This window comes from Hyaena hyaena, unplaced genomic scaffold (assembly GCF_003009895.1).
Source record: "Hyaena hyaena isolate Hyena2069 unplaced genomic scaffold, ASM300989v1 scaffold_896, whole genome shotgun sequence".
NCBI classification, from domain to species: Eukaryota; Metazoa; Chordata; class Mammalia; order Carnivora; family Hyaenidae; genus Hyaena; species Hyaena hyaena.
In genome coordinates this window covers 284,087-303,724 of record NW_024081528.1, presented here as the reverse complement: position 1 = coordinate 303,724, position 19,638 = coordinate 284,087, and the positions used below count along the sequence as shown (strand labels likewise).

The following is a 19,638-nucleotide window of genomic DNA, read 5'->3' as shown; positions in this document are numbered from 1 at the left end:
TGACTGTGTTAACATTTCCTGAGAGAAGAGGTTCAAACAGTTGTGCTGAAAGATTAGCAGTTTTTGTGGATTTCATATTCTTAGGTAAAACGGGACTCTAAAGATTTTAATTTTGGAATTATTGAAACCTCTGAGATGTTAAAATAGAGATTTAATATACATTTGGAGTGCTCTCTTGGGTTTGTAGTCTATGACTGATTATTTGGGTAAAGTGTGGCAAGGGTAAGGGTTGGGTGCCTCTGAAGCAGCTGGCCTCTTGTGTTCCCTGACCAATGATCACATGTGACTAATCAACTACCTTACCAATATGTGAATCAATCAGTACAAAATCATGAGTATTAATGAACATTATATACAGTCTCTGCTCTATTAAAATGTTAGGGTATCATAAAAGAGGCATAAATTATAATTTAGTCTATTTCCACACAGTGGATCTCTTAAAAGAGACTCAAATATATTGTTGGATCTGCTACTTTTAATCATATTGTCAGGTTTTCTGTGGTGAATGCTGAAATCATTTGTTTTTTGGTTGACTACCCATTTGTTCTCCATGATGTGCCTTATTTACGATGTATTTAGGGGAAAGTGTAAAGGTTAAATCTGGTCCACATTTGTCTATTTTTATACTCATATGAGAAAGATGATCACTCTTATTTCTGTTATAATTTGCCATTTGGTTGACCTAGGCTTGAGTGGGATACATAAAAGTTATTCCAAACAGTTGAACTAGTTGTCCTGATGCCTCCTTTCTCTACTGATGCAAGATATCATTTTAATTATGTAGAACATTCTTAGCATTACTTTGGGCTGTTTCTCTGCTTTTTAGTGAGTCCCTTTGGTCTTTGCCTGGATTTTGGGGATAGCCTTTTAGTTATATTCTTTGTTGTTGTTCTTCCCCTCCCCTTCCCCTTTTCCTTCCCCTTCTCCTTTCCCTTCCCTTCCCAGAGCAGTAGGGGAGAAGGGCAGAGGGAGAGAGAGAAACAGAATCTTAAGCAGGCTCCACACTTAGAGCAGAGCTCGACCTGAGGCTCAGTCCAACGATTGATCATGACAGAGCCAAAATCAAGAGTCAGATGCTTAACTGACTGAACCACCCAGGTGCCCAGTTATTCTGTTCTTATAATTTATAAAATGATAGGGAAGGTCCCATTTCTTTCTAAAAAATTAGTTTTTATTTTTCAAGATTTATACTTTAAGATGATCTGTTTCTTTGAAAAAACCCTACTGGGATTTTGGCTGGATATCCATATGTTTATTAAATAATTTGGTTACACTGACATCTTGATGATATAATCTCTATCCAGAAACAAGATTTTGTGTTCCCTTGTTTTGTAATTTTAGTAATACACCTACCCTCTTCTGTTTTTGTTTGTTTGTTTATTTTAACTAGTTGGTTTTAGGAAAACATATAAGACTTTAAAAACGGTACATAAAATAAAATACATTGATTACTAAAGCATGTTCAAAGCTTTTTTTGTACAGCTTTTAAAAATAAGGTAGATGTGCTTTACTACATGTTTTATACATTTAGTAGAACATTTGTTGCCTGGTATTGGAATTTATGTGCATACTGTTTCCTTCAGTAATTATGATTTTCTGAAAGGCAGAAAGAATGTGTTAACTGCCTAATATTTTTTGGTTGGATTCCATTGAATATAATTCTAAAACTATAATGCAGCTCACCTCCACTTTATACATTCTTATTTATAAATATGTTGCACATCCTGTTGGTCTCCTATAAATGAAAATCCTTGAAGACAGGGTTATGTGTCTTGTTTTAAACTTTTTCCATCCCACATCTTCTTGGGTGGTCCCATCTACTGTACTATATGAATATTGGATAGCTATGGTTAAAAATGATAAAATAGGCTTTAAATAACAAAGTAGGAATAAAATAGTGGTATAAATTAATTTTCCTGAAGAACCATAGCTTTTCTAAAGAATATTAATGGTATATTTGCAATAAATGTGAACATTAAGAAGAATTTTTGTGTTTTGTTTTTTTTAATCAGCTGTGTTGCCAGTTGATCCTGTTAAAGAAAACTATGTTCGTAAAGTGAAAAACTGTATTTTTTCAATTGCCTTCCCTACTCCTTTGAAATCAAGAGTACGTCTTGTAGCAGTTTCAAAGGTTAGGCTTGATTTTTTTTCACAACACAGATACTTAATTCACTATAACTTTTGTCTAAAAAGATGTTCATACTTTTTTAGACTTGAATTGTTAGTCCAGTGATAAATGCCTGTCTCTGTGCTTAAAATTCACACACTTGGAGTATGTCATTCTTAGAAATCACTTTTTGATATTGATTCCGGGAGCCAGTACTCTGTTCCATCTTAAAGTTATCTTACAGGAAAATACCCTTTTTTGAAAAAGGGAGGTAAATGAGTTAAATTCTTAAAAATGGGCTCTAATAATAGATTCTAATTTGTTCTCTCATGATACAATTGAATTGGGGATGAAAATCAGTCATTTTCTTTTTTTCTAGTTCCTTTAAAGAAAATGTGTTAGGAAAAATATTATTTTACCATGCATCACAAAAAATACATAAAAAATTTAAAACTAAGAACTAATTTTCCCAAATAGATATATCATATAAAGTATGGTACATCTCTCATGAAAAAATATTAATATACTTTTGGAAGAGGTTTGTTCTTTTCTTTCTTCCATCAAGTCTCCTTTCTCAAAAATTCCTAAAGGATTACTTAAGTTTGTAAGATTTTTTTTTTTTTGGTTTGTTTGTTTTCTTTTTTTTCTTGCCTCAGGAAGTTCTAGAAGATATTTTGGACCTTGATTTATCTGTCTCAGAAACAGATGATTTTATCCAGCTTGTGAGTGGTGAAAAGATAATATGTGGATCCGTTCCATTGGCTCACAGATATGGTGGTCATCAGGTACAAGTAGCATCAGCTTTACTTCCCTTATGTAAATATACACGGTGGAAATGCTGCCCCATTAATGAAGTTATTTTGCATTGATTCCTCTCTTAGTGTATTGAGACTGCAACAAGATGTTTCTAGAAGAATGTGTCATCATAAGATGCTCATAATTAGCGAATGTGATTTCTTGCCATGATAAAGATAAAGCCCAAGTTTCTTTGATGGAATTGAGAAGACCAGGGCACAACTAATATAAAGTTTCTGTGAATTATTGCTAGAGAACTCATTCAGTGAAGTTTTGGCAAGAGATTTAGGTAAAGTCAAGTAGCACAAAGTCAATATAAAAGCCTCAGAAGGATAAAGATATTATAGTCTTACAGGATAGCTATACAACAAAGTTTTAGAACTGCTAGAAGCTGCTAGAGTTTAATTAGACTAATTGGGGGTATTATATATGCTGAAGCAATTAAGAGTGTGCCTTCTAGAAATAAAATAAGATATTGAAGCAAGTTCAGGGTGTGGTGGTATCTAATTAAGAAAAAAGAGAGAAGGAACATAGGACTAATTGTTGAACTTGGTGTGACTTTCCTATGAGCCAGAGAAGATTAACACTCTGAGGGTGCCTAGGTGGCTTATCCAGTTAAAAGTGTCTGACTGGCTCAGGTCATGATCATGGGTTCGAGCCATGCATTGGGCTCTGTGCTGACAGCTGAGAGCTGGGAGCCTGCTTCCGATTCTGTGTCTCCCTCTCTCTCTCTCTCCCTTCCCTGCTCACACTCTGACTCTCTCTCAAAAATAAATAAGCATTACAATTTTTTTTTAATTTAACACTCTGATTGTCCAAAGGCTGGTTTTCTCTGGAATAATTTTTAGGAACAGTGACAAAGCGTTATAGGGTGGGAGTAATGATTAAGTTAGGAAACATGAAAACTGCATCCACAATAGCTATTATAATAATGATAATATCAGGCTCTGGTTTTGGGGGGTAGGTAATTCCTTCCAGATTTTAGTTGCTTTCATTCCTCAGTGTCCTAAGAAGCAAAAGCATCATAGAAGCTAAGCTAACACAAGCTGAGAAGCAAAGCGACATAGACCACTAATTAGAATTGAGAAAGACTTTAAGGGTCATCTGTGACACACTTGAACCTCAGTGTGTTGATCTGTAACGTGCAAGGGTTGACCAGGACCATTCCAGGAGTTGTGAGAAGTGCTGTGGCAAAGAAATCCGCTTACTTTAACACTCCCATGTTTCAAACATACTTGACTGCAGGGTTTTGTCATGTGCTGTTCTTCAGGAATAAGTATTAACATTTTGCTGAACTATGTTTCTCAATTTAGAAACTTCTGGACTAGATGATCCTATGGCTTTTTCTAGCTCCCAAATATAGGGATCCCATGTTTCAAAAAGCCATTACCCTTATAGATTAAATTTATTAGTACTCACATATACTGTTAAAGTGTGAATGCAAAGCTTAAGCCCTGCAGTTTTGTTAAGCTGTACTTTTTTTGTAGATTTATTTTGTAATATAGTAAATTAGATTAAGCTTTTATCAATTTCACATTTCATCTCTTCTTTCTTTATAATTTGAAATTACAAATATTTATAAGGATAGCTTTGCCCTTTTGAACAGTAAGTGATTTTTCTCTTGTATTAATAGAGAATTACCTTCTTATTTCCCCTGACTTCACTCCTGGATCCAGACTCACCATTCTTTGTACATCTTTTTCATGGTGTGGCATATACCTCGTGTATTGTCAGCTTTGGAAACTGCCAGACCATGCTGAGAAGCACCTGTCAGATATGTGCTCTGAGAGGTATTATACAGCTGAAATTAATGGTGATCTGTTCCTGGTTAAGATGAAAAATTAAAATACCAGGTAGATTTTTCTCAATTTCATGTTTTTCTTTCAAAACTATAAACAGAGTTTAAATATTCCACAGCTGTATTTATAGACCTCTTTTTATGAGCCAGGAGCTATAATGGTGAATGAGACCTGTCCTGTTTATTCAGACTGTTAATACTCCAGGGAAGGGGATAGATAGAGAAACATATTCTATGACATCCAATTATAGAACATCAATATAAAATGATATGGGTAAGTATAGGAGTTATAGGAATTCACAGAACTACCTCCTAGTCCCAGAAAGTCAGAGGCCACTTTCTGGTGGAAGTGACATACATGTAGAAAATGGAGTCATGTCCAAGTTAGCAAATCACTGTTGGCAATAACAATAATTACCAACTTAGGAAGACTTGCACGTGTCAGACATAGTACAAAACATTTCTTAGCATTCATTCTTAAAACACCTGGCAAGGGTTTTCTCATTTTACAGACATGAAAGGTCAGCCTTAGTGGGATTAAGTAACTCAAATTACCATAGGTAGTAAGTAGCATAACTGGGAGTTGAGCAGCTGCAAACAAAACAATTTGGAAACAATCATGCAGGTTCAAAAGCAATTTTTTAAGTTATAAGTATGTTCCTGATTTCACACTACATGCATATAATATAGGCAAACCTTCTATGAATAAATTGTTCCCAGTTCATATTCTGGATTTAAATAGATCAGTAGATCGGTTCTAAGTATTCTACACCCAACAAGCTTGAGCTCAGCTGTAAGATGATGAAGTTAATATGTCTTAAATTTATATTTTTAAAATAAATTTCACTTATGTTTTATTGACTGAATTTCATCTTCACCTTTATTCAAGTTGTTGATTATTATAATCCTAAAAATATAATAACCCATTCTCAATTAAAAATTTTTTGAATATTTATTTATTGTTGAAATAGACAGGGAGACACAGAAACCAAAGCAGGCTCCCGGCTCCCAGCTGTCAGCACAGAGCCTGACATGGGGCTTGAACCCATGCACTATGAGATCATGCCCTCAGCCAAAGTTGGATGCTCAACCAACTGAGCCACTCAGGCACCCCTCAATTTTTGTAATGTTCAATTTTGAGAGAGACAGAGAGAGTGCAAGCAGTGGAGGGTCAAATAGAGAGAGACAGAATCCGAAGCAGGCTCCGGCTCTAAGGTGTCATCACAGAGCCTGATGTAGGGCTCAAACTCATGAACCATGAGATCATGACCTGAGCTGAAAGTCGGACACTTAATTGACTGAGCCACCCAGGCACCCCAAGCCATTCTCAATTTTGACACAATAACTTTGGCTATAAAATTACTCTCAAAGCTTTAAGTGTTAATAGCATGAATAATTTCCCTTTTTCTCCTTTAGTTTGGGATCTGGGCAGGTCAGCTTGGGGACGGAAGAGCCCATCTTCTTGGAACTTACATGAGCAGGTACCACATGTTTTCTGGTATAGTAGCTTTTCTGCTGAATAATAGCATGAATCTTCTAATACTTAGAAATCTTTGTTGTTGTTGAAGGCAGGGTGAAAAGTGGGAGCTCCAATTAAAAGGCTCAGGAAAGACCCCATACTCCCGGTACAGTTTGATATTTTATTTTAGTCGTCTAAATAAAAATTGGTGTTGTCTTAATTACAACTGAAAATCTTTATTATCTTATTTCCCTGAGGAATGGTGATGGCAGAGCGGTACTTCGTTCCTCAGTGAGGGAATTTTTATGCAGTGAGGCAATGCACTCTCTCAGAATTCCAACCAGCAGAGCTGCAAGGTAATTCCTTGTTCCTCGAAGCTAACTTTCAGGACTGCATCGTGTTATCTCCAGACATGTATCAGTAAAGTGAGCAGACAGATCTCTGGTAGCATGGTTTCTCATGGTTTCCAATGGGTTTAGGTACTTGGTATCTTGCCAGCAGCTAACTGCTAACTTGAACTGTTGGATTCTCTTATGTTTCAGTCTGGTTGTAAGTGATGATGAAGTATGGAGAGATCAATTCTACAATGGAAACATTGTGAAAGAACGAGGTAATAATAGTTTTTAGGATACTTACATACAATTAGCCTAAGTTCTTAAAGAGTAACAGGTACTAGACATCTTTGCTGTCTTCTTAAAAAAAGGCCCATGGTTCTTCAAGATGTAATTGCCACATTATGATGTTACCATAGAATATCCTCTCTTACATTCTGAGGTGAGTAGCCCTTTGGTTTCAAAGAGCAAACCTCTGGGAAGTGAACAAAAATGGTTATGGACAGCCAGCAAAGGGTTACAAAGCCCAGGGGTGAAAGTTTATACCCTTCCTTCTGAAGAGAGACCCACAGACCTTTCCTCACAGCCTCATTGCTCTTACTTCATGCTCATTTCCAACTGGTTTCATTAGCTTTTTCCTCAGTAGATGAGAACTAATTAGGAAAAAATTAGGTCACAAAAAATTAGGAAGTGAGGAGAAGTGTGCTGTAGAGCAGCAAAGGGAAACAGTGAGAGAAACTTGACCCTGAATCTCTGGGCAGGGAGGAGAATTGAAAATCAGTAAGAAATGGATTGAATTTATTTGTTTATTTCTTTTTTTTAAAACTTTTTTTACGTTTTTTTTTTTTTTTTTTTTAATTTATTTCTGAGAGAGAGAGAGACAGCGTGAGCAGGGGAGGGTCAGAGAAAGAGAGAGGGAGACATAGAATCTGAAGCAGGCTCCAAGCTCTGAGCTGGCTGTCAGCACAGAGCCCGACGCGGGGCTCAAACCCAAGAACTGTGAGATCATGACCTGAGCCGAAGTTGGCCGCCCAACCAACTGAGCCACTCAGGCGCCCCTGTTTGTTTATTTCTTAAGTAAACTCTATGCCCCATGTGGGGCTTGAACTCACTACCCTGAGATCAAGAGTCACATGCTGTACTGACTAAGCAGGCAGGTGTCCTAATAATAAACTCATTTAACAGCTTAAACAGCAGAGTTATTGAGGGCTTCTGACAGCCCTACGTGGTCTCTTGGGTGCTGTGGACATGACTGTGTGACTGGGCAGCATTTTTACTGATTTTCTCAATGATTTACTGAGTGCGCAATGTTATATTTTTTATACTTCATGCCTGATACGTTTTGACAATCCCCCTAAAGTCTTTATGCTTAAAGGAATTAAAGATTATTTATCTTTGAGATTAGGAAGGGCTTTAGTAGGGGGAGAAGAGGGGGAAGGGGAAGGTGGTGTAGTCGCCTGGGATAGACTTCATCTTGACATCTAAACACACGTAAGTACAACATTCCTTGTGAGAAGAAACCCACGAATTCTATTTACTAGTTGTTTTACTACTACCTGTAGTCAGAACAGAAGGCTGCAAACACTAACAAAGAAATGCGTAGACTCACTTTGTTTCTTTAGTGTATGCATAAGTTAGGACACATACAAACGTTTATTTATTGAAGTGAATTTTCAGTTAGTTACACCAATAGAAGGCATTTGCAGGGACTATGCCATGGAAAACATTCACAGATTCCCTATTTCAGGATAAGTTACAGGGAAAGGTTATAACAGAGGAGACTGGGAATCCCATGTTTGGAGCCTGACCGAGCAGCCTTTGGTGAGGTTGGAGCCTTGGTATTTCTGAAGTTGTTTTGGCTACTGACACTCTAACTGATTCAAAGCTTAAAGAAATAGAGAAAAATCCCTGATCCTTTCTAGGGTATAAATTAAAAAAAAATTTTGATAAATTCAGTTACTGTATTTTTTTTTAAATTTATTTCTAGGAGAGAGAGAGAGAGAGAGAGAGAGACAGTGTGAGCAGGGGAGGGTCAGAGAGAGAGGGAGTCACAGACAGAAACAGGCTCCAGGCTCTGACCTGGCAGTCAGCACAGAGCCCCACGCGGGGCTCGAACCCACGAACCGCGAGATCATGACCTAAGCGAAAGTCGGACGCTTAACCGACTAAGCCACCCAGGTTCCCCTTACTGTATTATTTTTTATTAAAATAATTTAAACTTGAAGGCACCTGGGTGGCTCAGTTGGTTGAGTGTTTGACTCTTGATTTCAGCTTGGGTCATGATCCCAGGGTTGTGGGATTGCACCCCATGTCAGGCTCTACATTGAGGGTGGAGCCTGCTTGAAAAATCTCTCTCCCTCTCCCTCTCTCTCAAAATAAATAAATAAAATAAGTTTAAGTTTTAAGAGAACCATATTATGCTATATTTACATAGTGTAACTTATGCTAAAATGTTTGTTTCTCAGGTGCGGTAGTGCTGCGTGTTGCAAAATCATGGTTTAGAATTGGATCATTAGAAATTTTGGCTCATTATGGTGAACTGCATTTACTAAGGTTAGAAAATGTTTTTTTTTTAAATCACAGAAGGCAAAAAATGCTTAAGTATGAGCTGCGAAGCTAAAATATCTTTGGTTTTTTTATAAGCAAAACCAAATATTTCAATAAATAATTATTTTTAACACTTACTATGTGCCTAATATTGCATGGATTTTTCCAGGAGGCTAAAAGAAGTGTGAGACACAGTAGACCCTTTTCCTAAGGAATTTTTAATCTCGTATGCAACCCAATTGTAGCTAAGGGTGTGTATGACCTTCACAGACCTGGGTGAAAGTGACTCCTACCCCCCAATTCTGCAGCCTGCAGAGATCCAAAGATCTCTTGTAACTTCTGGGATTCGCATAGTTTTGACATGTGTAAGATGCCTGTTTTGCTCTGGGTTGACCCAGACTTGAAACTCAGCCCCTTCAATAGGACAAAAATGGACGCTTGGGCTGCTTAGTTGGTTAAGTGTCTGACTTCGGCTCAGGTCATGATCTCATGGTTTCTGAGTTCAAGCCCTGCGTCGAGCTCTGTGCTGACAGCTTGGGGCCTGGAGCCTGCTTCAGATTCTGTGTCTCCCTCTCTCTCTGCTCCTGTCCCACTTGCATTCTTTCTCCCTCAACAATAAATAAACTTTTAAAAAATAGGACAAAAACAGACAGGAAAATTTACACAAAGCATTTAAGAACAGAGTGTGTCTTGGTGAAGATTTTTCTGCAGGGAAGACAGAGGATTGTTTCAAAAGAGCAAAAGCAATTCTCCCACTTGCACCATGCAATATGGCTTCCAGCATTTTCTGATGTCTTGTTGCTTGTGGTATCTGTGCTTACAAAATTTCACCTTCCTCCAGTAGATTTAGCAAGATATGTCTTCAGACAAAAACTTTCTCCTTTAAGAGGATTTCTGTTTCCTTTTGTTAAGATAACACGGTTTTAAAAAGTCATAAAAATTCTTAGACAACCTAGAATAATTTGGAATGTGGGTCCTATATTGTAGTTATCAGCTTAATAAATCTAGATACCACCTGGTCCACCAAGAATACGGGGAGAAAAGACATTGAGGGAAATGAATAAGCAAAGCAGAGAAGTCATCACACTGGTCATGAGGGGTCTCTGATTCTCTTGTTTTAGCAAATGTTTAGTGAGCTCATGCTCATCCCTGCTTGTTGAGAGAGTTGTCTACACTTGCCAAGCATTATTTCTAACTTCCCATTTGTTTTTTGGGTCACTTCTGCTTGGATTCTGGGTCTGTGTCTTGTCAGAATTTGCACAGGGTGTGGCATACAGCAGGTGCAGGATGTGTGCACAGGGTGTGTACTGAACTAAGCTGAATCTATAACACAATCAGATGGAATCTAATCCTGTCTTGGAAACACATTTCCAGTTTTGACTGGTGTTGAGGAAAGATTTCCCTGTGGCTGTTTGGGGAGTAAAATCTTATTTCAGTTTTTAAAATTTTAAGCTTGAACCTAATGGCTTCCTGAATGTCAAGGGTGGATTTAGATGGTTTGATACTGAGGAACGCTGATTCTCTCCCCTCCTTCTCTCCAGGACATTATTAGACTTCATCATATGGGAGCACTTCCCCTCAGTAGAGGTCACAGAACCCAATAGATATGTGGTAAGTTTTTAAAGGGAAAGGGCAGTGTTGGGTTTTCTCTCATTGCTTGTCAACGTCAATGGATACAGCTTAGAACTTAAAGAACTAAAGGTAGGAAAGGACACAGAGCACTCTGAACATTTTTTTAGAGGAAGAGAAAGTGAACCACTTCATAAACAAGACACAGATAAGAAAGTGGTTTTGTGGAGCACCTGGGTGGCTCAGTCAGTTGAGCGTCCAACTTCGGCTCAGGTGGTGATCTCATGGTTCTTGAGTTTGAGCCCCGTGTCGGGCTTTGTGCTGACATCTCAGAGCCGGAGACTGCTTCAGATTCTGTACCTCCCTCTCTCTCTGGTCCTCCTTCACTTGCCTTCGGTCTCTTTCTCTCAAAAATAAACAAACATTAAAAAAAAAAAAAAAGAAAGTGGTTTTCTTTGAAAAGATCTAGAGAAAAGGAACAGGTGCTACCACATCCTGACTCTAGATGTTATTTTTTGTGCAGCGTTTACAACTTGGTCTTATGTATTCTTTTCTCACATGTGAGATATATGGATATTTCTATATTAGTCATTCTAAGATACACAAAATCCGTAACAGGAAAATGTGTGATTTTGTATTCTTTTATTTATTTATTTGGTTTATTTATTTTGAGATAGAGCTTGAGCAGGGGAGAGCAGAAAGAAAGCGAGACACAGAATCCCAAGCTGGCTCCCAGCTCTAAGCCGTCAGCACAGGGCCCAATGCAGGGCTCAAACTCACAAACTGTGAAACCATGACCTGAGCCTAAACTGAGTGTCAGATGCTTAACTCATTGAGCCACCCAGGTACCCCTGATTTTCTATTCTTGTGGAAATGTTTTGATCATTGTAACACTCTTTTACCCTCTCAGCAGTCACAGAGAATGGAATGGCATTAGTTTTGTTGGTGATTTGTTTCAAAGTTTAAGAACTTTACTAACATTTAACTTCCTTGTGCTGAATTCTAATGGTTTCCCTGTTCTTACTGGATGTGGTCATAATACTCTGTCTGAGCCATAAGAGATTATTTCTTGCTAATTCCCCACATTCTTCCATGTTTTTCTCACACCTTCTAATTTCCATTTCTTTAGTTAGGTTTTGGCCCTCTGAATTCTTTCCATGTTCTCCTTGTGACTTACCAGAAGATCCTAAAAGAGTATGCAGTCCTGAAAAATCTGACAAATTTTTGAATTTTATTTTAGGATTTCTTCTCCGTTGTGGTATCAGAGACGGCACAACTCATTGCCTTGTGGATGTCTGTTGGTTTTGCTCATGGTAAGTTATCTACTGATGGGTCATTTTTCTGCTGGGAAAGTAGAGTTAATTTGTTGAAGCATAAGACTTCTTTTTTGTGTACCTCAAAATATTCCTGCTGATGAGGTTTTTAACATTTACAGCCTATGAATTTGTTTTCAGCAACAGAGCAACAATTTTCTCAAGTTAAAAAAAAATCCCACACAATAGAATGAGCATCCGCAGTTTGATGAGGACGTTGTTACCTGTAAAGCTTTTTAACCTTGTGGCTGCACGTATTATATTTGGATTCTTTTTAAAGCTGTTTTAAAAATCTTAAGTATAAAAGCACTATATGCTTAAGGTAAAGAATTTAAAATATACAGAAGTGAGGGACTCCTGGGCGGCTCAGGCGGTTAAGTGTCCAACTTCAGCTCAGGTCATAATCTCGCAGTTTGTGAGTTCAAGCCCCACATCAGGCTCTGTGTTGGCAGCTTGGAGCCTGGAGCCTGCTTTGGATTCTGTGTCTCCCTCTCTCTCAGCCTCTCTCCCATTCATGCTCTGTCTTTGTCTCTCAAGAAAAAAAAAAAATTAAAAAATGCTTTAAAGTATGCAGAAGTGAGTGTGAATTCCGTTCTCCAGGGCAGTCATTATTAACCATTTCTTTTTAAAAAATTTTTAAAAATGTTTTTATTTATTTCAGAGAGAGAGAGACACATACAGAATGAACAGGGGAGGGTCAGAGAGAGAGAGGGAGATACAGAGTCCATAGCAGGCTCTAGGCTCTGAGCTAGCTGTCAGCACAGAGCCTGACATGGGGCTCAAACCCCACGAACCATGAGATCATGACCTGAGCCAAAGTCAGACGCTTAACCAACTGAGCCACCCAGGTGCCCCGCATTAACCATCTCATAGCAATTCTTTTGGATTTTCTTGGAGGATATTCATGCATCTTTGAAAAAGCAGGGCTGGCTTGTATGTTTGAAGCCATTTTGTGTGTGAAGTTGCAATGGAAGGAATATGTGCCTTAACTAAGAATAACTGAAACACGAATCATACACTTAACTAATGTCTCTAGATAAATACCAAATGGGATTCCCACATTGCAGAACTTCTTGAAATCTGCTTAGCTTATCACATGCATACTCTGTGTATCTCTCTTGGGGTGGGCTGAGGTGGGGGAGTGGGGTCAGCATTTCAGAATTTTTGCTATTATGAACTCTGCCGCAGTGACTACCATGCAACTCTATCTTTGTATTCTTGAAGGTGACTTTTTGAGGATAAACCTCTAAAGTTAGAGAGTCTGTACATTCAACATTTTGATAAATAGAGAAAGGCTGAAACTCTATACTGGACACTGTTGCCAAATATCCTGTGTGTAATAGGCTGGTGTATTCAATCCCTGGCTTCTTCCCACCCCACACTCCTGCTACCAGCCACAGCCTCCCCTGCCTGGGAGGGCACACTGCCTCCCCACAGCTCGGGACTGGTACCGGAGTGCGTGGCCACGTTTTCCCCTTTTCCTATCCTTCGAATATGAATTAATCTATTCCTTTATGAGTCTCAGTTCCATTCCAAACATTTTTTAAACAAATTCTAGAAATTCAGGATAAGTAAGAAAAATGTTTATTTCTTGGGCTTTTGTTCCTGCAGTGTTTGAAATCTCTACGGGGTGGGGGGGTAATGAAAGGCTAAATTTAATTTAAAAATATAGTTTTGGGGTGCCTGGGTGGCTCAGTTGGTTAAGCTTCCGACTTCAGCTCAGGTCATGATCTCATGGTTCGTGGGTTCAAGCCCCACGTCGGGCTCTGTGCTGACAGCTCAGAGCCTGGAGCCTGTTTCAGATTCTGTGTCTCCCTCTGTCTGACCCTCTTGCTCACGCTGTCTCTCTCTCTCTCAGAAATAAATTTAAAAAATATATGTAGTTTTAATATATATTAAGCTATTTGGTATCACCAGTTAAACAATCAGTTGATAATCTAATTTTGTCACATTTCCAAAACAAACGCATTTCCATTACCTTTCCTATTCTGGATAATTTTATACATTTAAAAGTGCTTTATTGTTTTACTACCATGTTTTCAGAATCTTTTTGTTGTGGTTTCAGGTGTTTGTAATACTGATAACTTCAGTTTGTTATCCATTACAATTGACTATGGTCCATTTGGTTTTATGGAAGCCTATAATCCAGGTAAGAGTGATTTATGTATAAATATGTATATGCATACATACATATATCTCATTTCACTAAAAAATCATCACAGGTTTATTTTAGATAAACTGTTATAGCTAATGCAGTGATGGGGTAGTAGAGAGAAATGGGTTCATTCATAAAACATGGTACTCAATCTTCTGATGCTGTAAGGATTCAAAAATGAAACCTTTGTGTTCTCTGCCCTTAAGGAATGACATATTAGAGAAGGTGTCAGGGAGGGGAGTGGGGAATGTGCATGAGACCGATGCAGGCGTGACCTCTGCATCTGACCCTTAGCGGCTCTGTGCCCTGGAGCAAGTCATTTAACTTGGCACTTTACTAACCTATAAAATGGAGGTAACAGTGACACAATTCTTACAGGGAGGGATCCAGGCAGGCTTTGTGGAGGACAGAGGGCATGCTCCTTGAGGTGGCATTTGAAGACTATGTGTGATCACCTGAAAATTCTCACAGCTTATAACTATATTCCTCTTTTAGGCAAATATTCATATTTAAAAAGAATTTCATGTGTATGGGTAGTAAGTGTTTATGTTACTTTTGAGTTAAACATTTAAAGACAGAAAGATTTAATAAATATAACTATGTCTAATAAATATAAATTTATTTAGTGTAAATATAAACTTAGAGACAACTATCCCCATTATAAAATGCTAGTGTTTTTTGTTTTAAACAGATTTTGTCCCAAACACATCTGATGATGAAGGAAGATATAAAATAGGAAATCAGGCCAATATTGGGATGTTTAACTTAAACAAGTTGTTGCAAGCTTTAAACCCATTACTGGATCCTAGGCAAAGGCAGCTGTGAGTAAATCCTAAATGCACTAATTAAATCTGTGTGAAAATATATTTGTATAATGATCTTTAAAAAAAATTTTTTTTAAAGTTTATTTACTTTTGAGAGAGACAGAGATAGAGACAGAGCATGAGTTGGGGAGGGACAGAGAGAGAGGGAGACACAGAATCCGAAGGAGGCTCCAGGCTCTGAGCTGTTGGCAGAGCCCGACCCCGGGTTCGAACTCATGAACTGTGAGATCATGACCTGAGCTGAAGTTGGAGGCTTAACTGACTGAGCCATGCAGGTGCCCCTAATGTTTATTTTTGAGAGAAAGAGAGAGAGAGCATGAGCAGGGGAGGGGCAGAGAGAGAGGGACAGAGGATCCAGAGCAGGCTCGGTGCTGACAGCAGAAATCCCAATACCGGGCTTGAACTCACAAACCATGAAATAATGATCTGAGCCGAAGGCAGACGCTTAACTGACTGAGCCTCCCAGGTGCCCTGAACAACAAGAAACATTTTTAAAACCATATTATTATTTAGTCTTTAATGATGAGGTCATTTAAACTGTATATTTTTCTCTAGTACAGTTTTGGCTTTTTCCCATAGTTATCAGGATAAAGTGTTTCCTATTTCTTGCTTCTTATGTGTTATGAAATTTTAGTTTATTTCATCCCTTTGATGTGTTATCACTCTTTTTCTTAATGTAAGTAGTTGGGCTTTTTTTTATCCATATATTTGTATGTGTCTGGTAAAATCTAGTATTTAACATGCGTTAAGGTTTCTTTATGGCCCCCAGAAATGAATTTTGTTTGTTTCATGACCACAAAAGAATGTAGTCAAAGGTTTTACTGTATCAAATTGAGTGTATTGTGTTATTCAAGTCCTTTATGACCTTACTTTTCTTATATCAATTAGATAAATTTGATTCATAAGAGATGTATATTAAAATCTCCCACTGTTACTGTATTTTACTAAGTAGTTTTTTCTAATTGCTTTAAATGTTCATATTTTGCTGTTGTATTTTTGGTATATACTGGTTTTTTATTTATATTTCCTTAAAAAAATGTTCCTTTTATTCTAACATAATGACTCCTTTATCTTGATTTATCCTTTTAACTCCGAATTTCAGTTTATCTGATATTATTGCCACTCGTGCTTTCTTTTTGTTGGATTTGCTTTGAATCTCATTTTATTTTTTACCTTTATCACTTCATTTTAAAGTATGCTTCTTGTAAAAACAAATACGTATAGCCAGGTTTTAATTCTGTGTGATGGTTTTTGTCCTAAGAGAACAGTGTTGGCTGTTCTCATTATTATAACAGTTGATTTTATTCCTGTGTTACATTGTGCTTTATCTTTGTTTGTCAGTGCCCCCCCCCTCCAAATTTCCTTACCTTTTATGATTTGATCAGTTCATTCATCAAATCCCCTCCCCCCCCCCCCCCCCGCAACTTGTTGATTTGGAAACTACCGTATTCCCCATCCACTGCTGGTAGTCTCTCTCTCAAAAATAAATAAACATAAAAAATTTTAAAAAAGAATAAATTTCTGAATTTGTGCACATCACCTCCTTTCTTTCACTTTCAATAGAATTTCATCGGAGAGCCGTATGAAGTGTAGGGGCCTTATATTGTATGAACCTAGCTAAGGTACTCCAAAAATCACCTTCCCTGTATGGTTATGGGTTAGGTTGGCCAAGAGAAGTTGGCAAGATATGGAAGGCAGAAGTGTGGCAGCAGCATGTTTACACAGCCCAGAGGCTGGCCTGGGTCAGGCACCGCTGCCAGACACACACGTTGCTATCAGCGTGCACGTTAGCGGCATGGCAGCTCCCTCTGGCCGGCCTCCTTCACCTTCTATGGATCCTGGCCCAGGCACGTGCTGCCCCAAGTGAAGGGTGCTGGCTTATCCCGCAGGTTACCTGCACTATCGAGTTTGGAAACTTGAGGTGTAGACAAGGGTTTCAGTTTGTCTGTAGAGTCCAATTTGTCTTCACTGTCTCTAGTGTCACATTTTTAAAAATGTTTTTGTTTTTGAGAGAGCCTGGCAAGCGCGCGCATGTGCGCACACACACGCGTACACACACACACGAGCAGGGGAGGGGCAGAGAGAGAGACTGAGAATCCAAAGAGGGCTCTGCTCTGAGCTGTCACCACAGAGCCCAATGCAGGGCTCGGACTCACAAACCATGAGATCATGATCTAAGCGAAAATTGGATGCTTAACGAACTGAGCCTCCCAGGCGCCCCGCACGCCCAATTTTCTGTTCTCTCCTCACTGCTGACTTTTAGCCCCCAAACCAGACACAGAAGCAACAGTGTTATATATCATTCTTCACCAGCTCAAATTCCCCAAATACATCCCTTGTTCTATAGCACCAATAGGGTTCTGCTTCTCCGACTGTAACTATAGACCCAGTGAGAAAAATCTCTGCTATTGTTTAAAGTATTGACTTTCTTCCATCCATTTCTTTTTTGTGCTTCTGGCGCTCCGTTATTTGTATGAATCCTCCATATATTCCCAATTCTTTTATTATTTTTATTTTTTTTACTTATGCTTTCCATTTCTTTGTATTTTTGCATAATGTTTTGTGGTATTTCTTCTACTAATTTGAGTCTTTGGAGTAACTGTCTTCTCAGTCCATCTACTGAATTTTGTAGTCTGAGACAGTAGTTTGTAGTTCCAGAAGGTCTACTGAGGTCTAGTTTATTCTTCTTAAGTGTCTTATTGTTATTATTTTTTTCACATTGTTTTCTGTCTCCAAGAGTGTTTCCATTTCCCTGAGAGCCTGCTGTTCTGGCGTTCCTTTGTTTTCCTTCTCTGCTGGCACAAGGCCCACGATGGTACTGTGTTACTTCCTTTTGCCTCTCAGTTGGAGCTCAGCTCCAGTTTCGGGGTGCCACACCCTTCATGGGCTGGCAGAGTCCGCGCAGGCAAGTTCCCTGCTTTCCACCGGGTCTCTGGTAGGCTGCCTCCCTGCCCCCGCTCTCCTCAGCACCAAGCTAGCCTTCTCCCACCTTCTGGGGAAGACAGGTTTTCGCGGGTTTCCTATAGCCTCGAAGAAGCCAGGGAGCCCCCTAACTTTTCCCAGTAACATATATGCAGGTAGGGCCTGCTCTGCTCTGCTCGGCCATGGTGTACTTCAAGAGCGAGGGCCTGCAGTCTTGCTCAGACACTCCAGGCATGGCCCCAGGCCCCAAGGCTCCGTGGCCAGGGGAGATGGGCTGAACCGAGCAGGGAGGGGCAGGCACCAAACATTCATTTGAACTGCTGTCTTCCTTTGACATCTCTAGTTTAGTCTTTGGCCTTGAATACTCTTAAAAGTGGTTCATTGTGGTTGGTGTGGGTGTGGGAGGTTCATCAGAGTCCACAGTCCTTCTCTGGCTCCACTTACTCCTATCCGGGGAAGGAAGGGTTAATGAGCCAGTTGATGAATATGGGAGAAGAAATTAAACATGTGAGGCTCATCCTATTACTACTTTTCTTTTCGGAAAGCTGCCAGACCAGGGAAAGCATACATCTTCTGCTTTTTTATGAAAATTTAATAGGGGTATGCCCACGTGGGGGAGGCCCACAGTTGTGACTGCTGTTCTAGTAACTGAGTGAATAAAGCTTTCTAATTTAGGCACAGTTTGTTAACATGCCTATTTATCCACAGACTTAAGCCATGTTCTCCAGACTAGCTTTTATCAGGGATAAAGCAGAATTTTTAACCACAATCTGACTACTGTGTGATCTCTCATTCTGAATTCAGGCTGAAGAAAAAATGGTACATGGTTCCCTTTTTAAACAACAGAGTAAATAATAAATAGGTAACATTGTAATGTTTATACTTGGTTACTCAAAATGAAATATCTCCTGTATGTATATTAATAAGCATGAATAATAATCTAATATGTTATAAATTACATAGGCTGTTAAGACATTTCTTGGTATAACCACTGGACATTCAACCTCTTGAGGGCAAGATCACATTTTAATCATTTGTGTGTCTTTAATATATTTGCTAGAAGATAAAGCATATTTACCTTCTCTCTCTTCCCCACCCCTCCCCCAAATCTAAAATTTCCCATTTCCAGTACAAGTTCACAAATGGACGGCAAACCGTATAGTGATTTCATTAACCTTGGGTAGCAAAAAATTACTACAGTAAAAGTTTTATATGCCCCCTATGGTTCCCTTAATTAATATAATTTTAAAATATATTGGTAATACATCACATAGTTCAAAATCAAAGCAATATAAGATGTTATTCATCGAGCAGTCACTTTTGTCTCCATTAATTTTATATCCCCTTTGCCCTGCCGAGTCCATTTATTCATTTGACAAATACTTACTGAGGTGCTCAGTATGTGCCCGTCACTGTTGCGGGTGCCAGGGGGACAGCCATGAAATAAAACAGCACAAAAATTGTGTCCTTGTGATACTTACTTCTGGTGGGAGAGGCAGTCAAACAGAATAAATAAGTTGCATAGTTAATTAGAAAGGAGATGAATACTATGGAGAAAAATAAAGCGGGGGATAGAGACTAAAGGCAGGGAGGGGTTTGCAGTTTTAAAAGGATAATCAGCATCTCATTTGAGCAAAAGCTTGAAAGAGTCACAGGAGCAAGCTAGACAGGTGTCTGGGGAAGGGTGCTCGGGACGAGGGACTAGCCTGTGCAAAGGCCTAGAGTGGGTTTGGAGGGTGTTTAAGGAACAGCAAGAAGGCCCCTGTGGCTGCTTCAGACTGAGCAAGGGAAAGACTTGTATGGGATGAGGTCAGTAA

At 38.9% G+C, this 19,638-nt stretch overlaps 1 protein-coding gene across 2 annotated transcripts in view; it reads left to right on the top strand.

Moving 5' to 3' along the window:
- LOC120222617 (protein adenylyltransferase SelO-like) overlaps positions 1-19,638 on the top strand; it is a 36,684-nt gene that overhangs the window by 1,916 nt on the left and 15,130 nt on the right. For both annotated transcript variants that reach the window (XM_039220507.1, XM_039220506.1), the window contains exons 2-12: positions 2,013-2,131; positions 2,764-2,892; positions 6,117-6,181; positions 6,269-6,325; positions 6,417-6,515; positions 6,702-6,769; positions 8,957-9,044; positions 10,580-10,649; positions 11,848-11,920; positions 13,986-14,069; positions 14,767-14,896. In XM_039220507.1, coding sequence (XP_039076438.1) covers positions 2,013-2,131; positions 2,764-2,892; positions 6,117-6,181; positions 6,269-6,325; positions 6,417-6,515; positions 6,702-6,769; positions 8,957-9,044; positions 10,580-10,649; positions 11,848-11,920; positions 13,986-14,069; positions 14,767-14,896 — 982 coding nt within the window. The remainder of the gene's footprint in view (positions 1-2,012; positions 2,132-2,763; positions 2,893-6,116; positions 6,182-6,268; positions 6,326-6,416; positions 6,516-6,701; positions 6,770-8,956; positions 9,045-10,579; positions 10,650-11,847; positions 11,921-13,985; positions 14,070-14,766; positions 14,897-19,638) is intronic.